This window comes from Tyto alba, unplaced genomic scaffold (assembly GCF_018691265.1).
Source record: "Tyto alba isolate M040663 unplaced genomic scaffold, T.alba_DEE_v4.0 Super-Scaffold_14, whole genome shotgun sequence".
NCBI classification, from domain to species: domain Eukaryota; kingdom Metazoa; phylum Chordata; class Aves; order Strigiformes; family Tytonidae; genus Tyto; species Tyto alba.
The window spans coordinates 30560596-30571420 of NW_024881276.1; the positions used below are offsets into that span (position 1 = coordinate 30560596).

General features: G+C 51.9%; 1 protein-coding gene across 4 annotated transcripts in view; it reads right to left on the reverse strand.

The window, feature by feature from the left end:
• HUNK (hormonally up-regulated Neu-associated kinase) overlaps positions 1–3844 on the reverse strand; it is a 61014-nt gene extending 57170 nt beyond the window's left edge. The window contains exon 1 of one of the 4 annotated variants that reach the window (XM_033011260.2): positions 3642–3844. Coding sequence is in view for 3 of the 4 variants with exons in the window: in XM_042788455.1 (XP_042644389.1) it covers positions 1884–2168 (285 nt within the window). In the remaining variant the exon portion in view is untranslated. Of the gene's footprint in view, positions 1–1883; positions 2670–3641 lie in introns of those variants that run through there. The other 3 variants (XM_042788455.1, XM_042788456.1, XM_042788457.1) reach the window with 3 other exon arrangements.
• Positions 3845–10825: the final 6981 nt, after the last annotated feature.

Below are 10825 nucleotides of genomic sequence, written 5' to 3' on the forward strand. Positions count from 1 at the left end.
AGGCCACGCGAAAGCTCGGCAGCGGAATATGCCCGGAAGAGCTGAGTGTCCATCAGCTCTCTACTTGGGGTGAAATTCTCATGTGGGGTCACGCGTGGGACGGAAAGCATTCACCCCTCTGGTTAGAGGGAGGAACCTCGCTGAGGTAGGACCTCACCTGAAGCAAATCATTAATTTCTCTTATCTCCTATCCATTAACTCGAGTTGCTTATCCATAAATACCTAGAATTAAATAGATGGATTTTCTGGGAAGGTGGACCTTTGATTAGTCAATTCGAAACTATGCGACTGATCTTTCACCCACCAAAGCTGACAGCAAGAGCTTCCTTTGATCCAGTGGTACAAGATCAGGTCAGGCGCAGCTCAGAGATCATCACGCCTGTCCACAAAAACAGAGGCAGCGACTCAGCAGGAAGGAAGTGTGATTCTCCTAGAGTTTCTGCTTATCACTTTGCCACAGAGTGTGTTATTCAAGACATTGGGGGGGGGGGGGGTGTGGAAAAAAAAAAAAAGAATCAGTCCTGGGAGCTGAGACAGAGGGGCGTGGTGTGGTGGGTCTTTTTATTTTTTCCCCTCTTAACAGACTGAGATAAATGTAGCAATCCAAAAACGTGGAGGTGGGAAGGACGTGTGTGTGCATGTGCCTTTTATCAACTGGAGGATCATTGGATGTATCTGTTACCAAGGAGAAGCACATGCTTGGTAACAGAAGAGAGCAAAATATTTTTTTTTTAATTCCTATATGATAATAATCACTAATCTTATCATTTTTCTCATGAGGAAATTCAAAGCCCTATATTAAATTTCGCTCCGTGACAAATTTACCCAAATGAAAAAAAAAAAAAAAAAAAAAAAAATCCAAGAGTGCAGGAATGCAAGCTACCAAGATGCAGTCTTAAAAGCAGCACTACGGTGCTGCTGGAGCTGGAGGAAATTACACTGTACTTAGCCCCACTAGTCCAAAGAGCTTTCTGTAACAATAAGGCATCCTGCTTTGGGTAGTCCTCTGGTAAGGATCTGATAAAACAGAGGCAGAAGTCAGACAGTTCCAACAACTCTGCATCGGGGGGCCCTAGCGGGCTTGTGCTTGCTCTGTTTACCGCCCAGCCAAGCCCCTACTACTCTTTATAACGTTGTGACATATCCTGATTGATGGGTAGTAGCCTCCACTGAAGGGCTCTGGATAATACACAAAAAGCAGAGCCCCTCCGCGGACTTTTCTTACCAGCACCCTGGGAAAACAAAACAAAAAACCAAAACAAAACATCCAGAGTGCATGTCGCATCTTTTGCCATGCAGTGATACCAACAACTTCTGACCGCCGAAGTGTACCCACCCCTCCCGCAGCCACACGCAGCAGCTCCCGGCGCTTCGATGAGCACGAAGTACCTGTATGTACCTACGCGCTGAATGTCGCGACAGGGCTGCACCCAGCGACCGGTCCTCAGCAATGCAAATCTCGCCATTAAAAACGCATTTCTGACCAAAAAAAAAAAAAAAAAAAAGCCACCGGGGGGGGGTGTGGGGGGGTGGAGGGGGCGAGAAGGCAGGTCAAGGCAACTGAAGTATTTCTAGAGGAAAGCAGAATTACAGCGGTGGCAACCTCAGCGCGCGGAGGGGAAGCGCCGTTTTCGCGCCGCTGGGCCGGGGGGAGTTGGGCGCCGCGGGGAGCCCCGCACCGCCCCCCCGGGGGGGTCTCCTCGGCGGGGGGCTCACCCTCCCGGCCGGCGGAGACCCAGCACGCTCATCTCCCACACCGCACCCCCCCACACACACGCACTCCGCGGGGTGCCGGCAGCACACACACACACACACACACACACACACACACACACACACCCCCGCCGAGGGTCGCCCGGCGGCCCCTGCCCGGGCGCCGGTACCTTCTCTCCGGTGAGGACGTGCAGCCCCTCCCGGACCTTGGCGAAGGAGCCCTCTCCCAGCTTCCTGCCGATCAGGTAGTTGCCGACCCGCTTGGTGTGCTGGAAGTCGCGGAGCCGCTCCCGCGGCGCGGCCGCCGCCGCGCTCAGCCAGGCGGCCAGGAAGCTGCTCTCCGCGCCCGCCGCCGCCGCCGCCGCCGCCGCCGCCGCCGCCTTCCGCGCCTCCCCGCCGCCGCCCGCCACCGCCGGCGGCTCGCTCAGGAGCCCGTCGCCCGCCGCCGCCGGCATGCCCGGTCCCGCCGCTGTCCCCGCCGCCGCCGCTGCCCCCGGCCCGCCGGGCGGTCACCGGGCGGGCAGGAAAGTTGCTCGGGGGAGAACGCCGCGGGCCGGGCTGGGGCGGAGGGGCCGGGGGGGCGGAGCGGGGCTGGCGGGGGGCTGGGGCGAGCCGGCGGCGCGATGCCCCGGGCTGCCGCCCCTCATTGGATCCGGCGCCCCCCCCCCCCCCTCCTCCTCCTCCTCCTCCTGCTCCTTCTTCTTTCTCCTCTTCCTCCTCCCGCCCGCCCGCCGCCGCCGCTGCTCTGCCCCGCACCGGCTGCAGGCGTGCGGCTGCCGCGCCGAGCCGGGAGGAGGGGGCCGGGGGAGGGAGGGACCGGCCGAGGGAGGGAAGGAGGGAGGGAGGAAGGGCGGGAGGGGGAAAGGGCTCATTCAGTTTGAATTTGCGGTAATTTAATCCGCTCGCACGCAGCGGGAGCAGATGCCAGCCCAACCCGGCAGCCTGGGTGTTTTCAAACCCGGCTGGCCCCTCTTGTCGTCGTCTGTCCGTGTCCCGCCACACCCCCCCCCCGCCCCAGCACCCCAAACCAAGGGTGGCAGCGCATCCCTCTCCGGAATTAAACCATGGGTCCTGGCTCCCGGGCAGCGCCGTGACTCTGTGCGTGTGGCTCTGTTTTACAGCTGCCCGGGAATATCTTTGAGGCTGCTTTTTCCCCACCTTCCCACCCAAGCGCGCCGGAGCCCACCTCACCCCCGTGTCGGGGAAACGCGCTACCGCGACGCGATCACGGATGCCCGCCCGCGGCTCCCGCGGGCTCCGGTCGCGCTCCCCGCCTCGTTCACCACCCGCTTCTCCCTCGTATGCCTCCCGGCCCTCTGCTCTCCTCCTGTTCTGCAGCGCGGGGTTCCTGGCCGAGCACGCACACCCCCCCGCCGCCAGCATCCCCCAAACGCCCTCCGCGGCTTGGTGGACCGGCAGAAAGGAGGCGACCTGGGTGCCCCTCCGCCGCAGGCTGCGTCCGGGGGACTGTTACTTCCCTACCTATCTCCCCCACCTCGTGGAGAGGGAGAAGAAACGGGTTTCTCGTCATTCTCGCTGCCCAGCCCCCCCTCCAACCAAGCTGGAGGCTGCACTGGCAAACGGGAGGCGCACGGAGAGGCCGAGCGGGGACGGGGGACGAGGGAGAGGTGGCAGACCCACCGGGGATGCAACCTTCGGCTCACGCTACGGAAGAGCTAATAAAAGTTAATTTACCGAAATGCCTTAGGGCAAGGGGGATTGTTTAACTTAAAACCTATCCTTAGCACGGTGTCAGCAAGAAAGTAATCAAGGATCCCTATCTTTGAGCTTAATCTACGTTTTCAAGTTTTGCCGGCGTAGTTGCGTTAGTTAATGCTTTGGGAAAAAAAAAAAAAAAAAAAAAATCACACGCGCCCTAACAAACGCGAGCTATGTCAGCAAAACCTCCCGTAAAGATGCAGTTGTACCTGATAAAACCCGGCTTAGGGCTTTGCTGCAATCACACTCCCGCCCCATGTGAGGCTCCCACTAGAGGGCTGGCCAGCACAGCTCTCCCTGCACACGCTCTGCCACCTCTTTTCAAGCTCTCCTTTTACTCTTTCAAAATGTCAAGGCAGTTTTACACCACGCTGCTGTCCATTAGCCTTTGCGGCTGTCTCGACTCCACTTCTAGCACTTCACTGGGAGAACTATACCCCCTGGTCCCTTCTGCCGGAGTAGTCTGGCTGCATCACTAATCGGATTTTGGATGGCATGGGTGTTGATTAGCCATGTGTTCCTTCCACACCACCTTTCCTTGACATCACTGCTTTGGTAAAACTTCCTAATTTAAGCCAGAGCTGAGCAACGTCATGGTTTTACCATGCCGATCGTAAAGGGCAACCATTTGTAGTCTCCCCCGTGTCAGTCCAGGCTCCCCAAGCCGTAGTTAATCAGATTAAACAACATACCCATGTCTGGCTTTAGGCAAAAGGTGGGCAGCTGCCCAGGGAGCTGGTGGTGAGCAGCCCCAGGCTGGCTGTGCGGGATGAGGCATTGCTGCCAGAGACGCTGAGCCCGGCCACCTCCTGATGACCCCACGGCTGGGGCTGGTCGGGGTGCAACGGGGGTACGAGCCCGGCTGGGGCTGGTCGGGGTGCAACTGGGGTACGAGCCCTCTCCACCCACTGAGCGGCAGCAAGACAAACGCTCTTTGTCAGCCCTCTTGGCCCAGCCATGTCAGGAGTCATGCTGGTCTCCTGCCGCACTTAGGAACAGTCCTCATCCAGAGCCCTCCTCTTTCCTTGCAGGGGTAAGAAAGCATCTAGTCTGCTGGAAAGAGGGGAAGAGGAGGTGGAGGGAGCGGGTGCCCATGCTGCGTGGAGGCTGATAGCTGTGTGGCATCCTGCAAGGCAGAGTATGGGGAAGGAGAACTGGGGAAGCAGACTCGCACCACGGATTTCTGGAGTTCAGCTGGCCACTGTCCACCGTCCAAATTCAGTTCCCTGAAACTTTTACTGACCCCTCCAAAATGTATTCCCGGTGGCTAAATACAATGCGGTTCCATTGCTGAGAACCCTGGAACTGGCTCCACACTACCACACTCAATGAGATGTACATTTTCAAACAAAAGTTCAAACAAAACAGAAATATAGCACTGTGCCAGTAGGCAGAAGCTGGAGAAGAGAAAGCTCCAAAGCCAATAAATAATATTTTGGTTTTAAAATATACACTCATCGCATGCTCTGGATACATTTGCAAATATTACAGTACACAGCCACCTAAACCAAAAGGCTGCACATTCTCTGACATACCACTGTCCCAGGAGCAGTTCAGTCCCCAGTGGGAAGGGGTGGGAACACAGGACCACGACACGGTGCCTGAGCTGATGGCTGCTGTGCTGAAGTTGTGCTCCTCGTAGCTGGGGTGAACTTTGACATGATACGTCCCTAACAGCAAAACTGGCCCTGTCCCCGCTCTCCCCAATGGTGCAATGCTGTCGCAGTGTGTTTGTGCCGCTGTGTTATAAACAGGGTTGGTGAGGTGATCCAGGCTTTTTAAAAGCGCCAGGAAGTTTAAGACAACTCCTCTATTGACCTGGCCACCAGAGAAACGTAAGTGGAAATGCACAATGAGGCAGCACAGCTACCTCTGCACCACACTGTGCCCAGCTGGTGTCATGACCAAATTATCCCTGTTATCAGACCTTCCTGAATCTCCTGAATCAACTAGGATTGATAAATCTGGCTCCCACTGTCTTGGTTTGAGCCCAGAGGGCAACTGAGCACCACAATACCATTCACTCACCCCTTCTTCCTCAGGAACAAGAAGGAGAAAATAAAACAAACGGCTCAGGAATTAAGATAAGGACAGGGAGGGGTGATTACGTGTACCTGCAAAAGACAGAGACTTGCTAGGGGAAGGAAGAAAGAAAGAAAGAACATCAATTTAATTCAGACACTAACAACACCACCACTTAACAGAGTAGGACAGTGAGAAGCATTACCACATCTTAAAAACACCTTCCCCCTACCCCTCCCTTCTTCCTGGTCTCAGTTTTGTTCCCAATCTCTCTACCTCCTCACCCCCAGCAGCACAGGGGGGCAGGGAATGGGGGTCACCGTCAGTGCTGCTGCTCCTTTCTCCTCAGGGTGGGAGAGGGGGAACCATGGAGGGTGGGGGGTGGGGAACTCCTCGCATTCTTCCCCGGCTCCACCGTAGTTTCCCTCTCATGGGAGGGAAACCCTTCTTAAATACGTTATCGCAGAGGCACAGACACTGTTGCTAATTGGCTCGGCCTTGGTGCAGAGGTGGGTCCAATTTGGAGCCAGGGGAGCTTTGAGAAGCTTCTCACAGGGAGCCACCACTGAAGCCACCTCCCCGGCTACCAAAAGCCCCACCACAGAAACCCAGCACACCCACCAAATCTGAACGGTCCAGGAGAGAACTTCTTCTGTATTTCCTAAATCAAAACTGGAAGGGGGAAGGTGCCAGGAGCAAGCCTGTGTGTTTGCAGGGAAGGCGACACAATCCTTGCACTGGTCAGGACAGTGGCAAGGCGAGATCATTCAGCGGTGAGCCTGGGTCTACGTCACAGACTTCTCTGGTCAGTGTGATATATGTGCGGTTTTCAACAATATTGCTGTATGGGGAAAAAAAAAAAAGCAAAAAAAAAAAAAAAAAAGCTGTACTGCTGACAGTTACATTGGAAGAATAGCAAGCACATACTGTTTTCCAGCTGTGGAGAGACTCTATTCTATATTATTTAAAGATATGACTATGCTAAGAGGGTTTGCAACTATATTTGCTATATAGCTATTCTTGTAACGGACCAAATACATGTTTCAGACAGACAATGCAAGAATTCCCAAGTGTCTCCTGTGCAGGGAACTGGAACAAGGAAATAGGAAATATGGCTGCTCAAGAAAATGCTGGAAGACACGCCTGGATGCAGCTTCTGGCTAATCCTTATAGGCAGCGACGGAGCGCAGAGGAAAGGCGTAGCCCTGTTAAAACAGCGGCAGCCTGCCCTTGGGCAGGAAGGGCTGTAAGGTAAAGGACGTGTTCGGTAGCAGCAGGAGGCCAGCTCGTAGTTTAAATGGCAATATGTGCTAGGCAGCAAGAGATGCTTAGCGTGCACGGGCCCGCATCCTCCGCTCCCTGCCTCTAGAGCTCGTCTCAGCTGCCCCACGCCGGCCTCAGGGTCTGCGAGGAGGGGTGCCCCGAAAAGGGGTGCACATCAGCATCGATAAATCCTTACCCGCACAGGAGAGGTGAGCTGAGACCATGCGCCGTCACCCGTCTGCTTCCCTGCTGGTGCCACCTGGGGAAAGGGGGGAACCTCACACACTGCAAAACAAACGGGACCCTTCCCTTGTCCAAAGGAATAATATGCTTTCAGGCAGACAGACAGAGGTACGTGCCTTTGTTTAGGCTCACAGCTAACAGAAACACGGTGGTTTTGGCCACTGTGATGATTAAACAGATGTTAATGGTCTGGTTTTTAGTCAAACACCTGAAAATGAGCCTCTTTCAAAAATAAAACTGACAAGAAATGGCCATTGCAGCAAACATTATGAGAGCTCTGAAAGAACCCAGTGAATTTTTTTTTTCTTAATTGACTCAACTTGAGGACTTAATGAATTTACAGTATCCTTTTAAACAGGCGAGACTGCTGCCTTCTCACGATTTCTATCCTGTCCAGCTGTGCCCATCAGGGTGCAGTCTGGATGGAAGGGGGATCAAAGGCTGCATTCATTTCTGTCCATGCTTTAATTTAAATTTAACTCCAGTGTGCTTTATTCTGAGCTGCAGTCTTTCTAGGCAATGACATTTTCTGATTAACTGTTGAAATTACTAATGAATTAAGGGCAGTAGTCTGTCTTCAGATTGCAAAAGCTGTAATAACAAACTACTAAAAATAATTTAGAGCTTGATTTAAACCCATGAAAGCAGAGCAATTCAGAGTTACCCTGACAGTATTGTCCTTTGCCATCTTCAGCATTTAAAAATATTTCAGTAAAATGTGTTATTGGCTTGCAGACTGGGAGTTTTGTGTCCCCAAGGAAGACTGAGGCCCCTGGGCCCAATCCCCAATGTCAAGGTCTACCTGGGCCGAATCCTTCAAGGGATCTAACGCTACAGACGAGTTCCCTGGCTACGGCTCCACATCCAAGGCTGGGGACAGAACTGGAAAACGCTGGTCCAGCAGCAGAACAGGGTACTTCAGAGGAAATGTTTGTGAGCCTGAGAGTTCATCAGCAAAATGTTTCACCTTACCGTGCTGTTGGCACTTCTGGTGCAGCTGGTGGTGGCAGCTTTCCAAGCACTTCTCGCGGAAGCACAGGGCTGTCGCCTGGGATGCTCGAATTCTCCTCACGCCTCACCTGTGTGTGTGATTCACATAAATTGTTCTCACCCATCCTTCTGAAGAGATCCGAGGTCCTTGAGTGAAGGAACAAAGAAATCTCAGCTCTTTTTGATGGTATAATGGTAAATTAAGATGCAAGTAAACTTGTGAGTATGCTGCATGAGAGAAATGAGTAAACCCTGTTCTAGTCAAATTAGAAGTAGGTAAGCTCTATGCATCTCCCACATCACTGGGCCTTTTGAAGCCAATGGTTAACTGCTGACTTCGGTCAGGCTGTAGGAGAAACCCTGACTTAGTACTAATATTTTAGGTTAAAAAAAGAAAAGTCATCCTGTTATTGCTCATGCAGTCATTGATATTTTGTGCTGCTTTAAAATAACTGGGAGGTTTGTGGTTTGATTTTTTTTGGCAGCTTTGTAATATTTGAGTTTCAGATATTACAGGGATATTAATTCAAACAAGTTGGGCTTATTATAGTTTTTGAGGTGAGAATGTATTTGTATGTGTTCTTGAAGAATTTATAAGACATGTTTTCCTACAGTGTTTAAATCCCTGTCTTGAATTTAGACTGACAAGAACCCAAGTCTACTTGCACTTCCACAATAACAGATGATGTACCGGGTGCAGCAAGGGTGCCCTTTCTCCCCTGTACTGCAACACAGACAGCAGTGAAGACAACAACCCTTCCAGTAAGGCAGTGGTGTCCAGTATCAATTGATAATGTTATATGTGCCTCAAATGGGTTTGGCAGATACCGTTCACCTGACAGTGACAGTGGTATTTCTAAATCCATGTAGTCATGTGTCCTGGGTTGAGTGAGTGGTGAGGTTTTTTTGGTAGCAGGGGATGGGGCTATAGGAACGCCACCTGTGAGAAGCTTCTCGAAGCTCCCCCAGCTCCAAGTCAGCTCTGCCGCTGCACCAAGGCCGAGCCAATCAGCTGCGCCTCTGCGATAACGTATTTAAGAAGGGACGTGGTGACGGGCAGTGGGACTTGTGAGGAGGAGTTGCTGCAGCTGCGTGAACACCAAGGTCAGTGGAGGAATGGAGGAAGAAAGGAGGGGGGAGGTGTGCCGGAGCAGAGACCCCCCTGTATCCTGTGGTGAGACGGCAGGGCAGTGCCCCCCTGCCACCCATGAAGATCTACGGTGGAGCAGACACTGATTTATGGCCTGTGGCTTCCACCTGGATGAGCAAGGTGCTGTGCCCAAAAAATGCTGGGGTCTTGTGGGAAAAGGTAGCCCCGCTGCTGTAATTCAGTGCTGGGAGGATTGCAGCATGCGGGGGTGTCCCACGCCGGAGCAGCTCAGGAAGGGCTGCAGCCGTGGGAGAGAATCCAGTCGGAGAAAGTTAGTGACCCACGATGGAGCAGTGTGGGAAATGCTGCAGCCCATGGGAGGAACTCATGTTGGAGAAAGTTTGTGGAGGACTGTCTCCTGCGAGAGGGGGACCAAGATGGAGCAGGGGGAACAAGTTCCAGAAGCTCCTCCCACTGAAGATGGAAGAAGCAGCAGCACTGACTGAACCCCCCATTCCCTGCCCCTGCGTCACTGGGGGAGGAGGTGGAGATATCGGGAGCAGAGCTGAGCCCGGGAAGAAGGGAGGGGTGGGGGGAAGGTGTTCTCAAGATGCTGCAATACTTCTCACTGTCCTACTCTGTTACGTGTTGTTAGTGTCTGTAATAAATGTATGTTCTTTTTTTTCTTCCCCTAACAAGTCTGCCTTTTGCTCGTGCCCATAAAGGGTGATTTTTCCCCATCCCAGTCCTATCTCGAACCCCAAGCCTGGCTCTCTGTCCCTTCTTATTGCTGGAAGAGAAGGGAGAGAGAGTGGCTGTGTGGTGGTTGGCTGCCAACCAGGCTCAAACCACGACATCTTGTAACCACAGGGAATGAATACACCTCACCTTTCAATGGTTGCAGGAAGTGGACTTCTACAGTTAAGATATCATAAGCTTAAAACTTGTATTTGAAAAATGTTGAACAAATTCTGTCCTCAAAAATGTTCAGAATAAATATATATATGCAAAAATACCTACGTAAGCATTGAAACTATGTGATGACTTTCATAGAAATATATTGGTGATGAGGCTATGTCATTGTCTCTCCAAGCCCCCAAAACTCTAGTTTTCCTGTACTCCTACCAAAATCTCCAGTTTGCTCTTCACCCTGCAGCTTCTGTAATATAGTTTTCTGCAGCCAATATGAAGATCGAGAGCATGCAATGACTTGGAGGTATAATAAACCAAATTGAATTTAATATCAAAGTAAACAGCAGGGAGTTGCTGTGTTGATGTGGTTATTCTTTTTCACATTTCATTAATTAAGAAGTTCAACTTCTGAATTTAAATTAAACTGCTGTGAAACCTCCTTGTAGTGCATGGTGTCATAAAATTTAGGAACTTAAATTTAAGTTCCATTTACATATAACACAAGAGTATTGTATAATTATGCCTATGTGAAATACTTCATATTTTCAAAAGCCTTTAGATATCAGTGATGGATGACACGTAAAGAAAAAGGAAATCAGACTTTTGTGAATCTCTGGAATTAGTGCATTATGCAGAAAAAGGTGTAGGGTATTACGAATGCTGAGAAAGCCCCTTCAGTGGACATCTTGGGTCACTCCATGGTGGCAGACTGGCATGCTGCTATTGTGCTCTAAGAGCGATTTAAAGGCATAATGAGAATGAAGATGGACATGTATTTGAAATAAAGCTTTACATTCCAGTAGAGACTGACGCTAGTCCAAACAATCCTGCCAGCGTCATGCCAGACAACATTCAAGCAAGTAACCTGCCTGC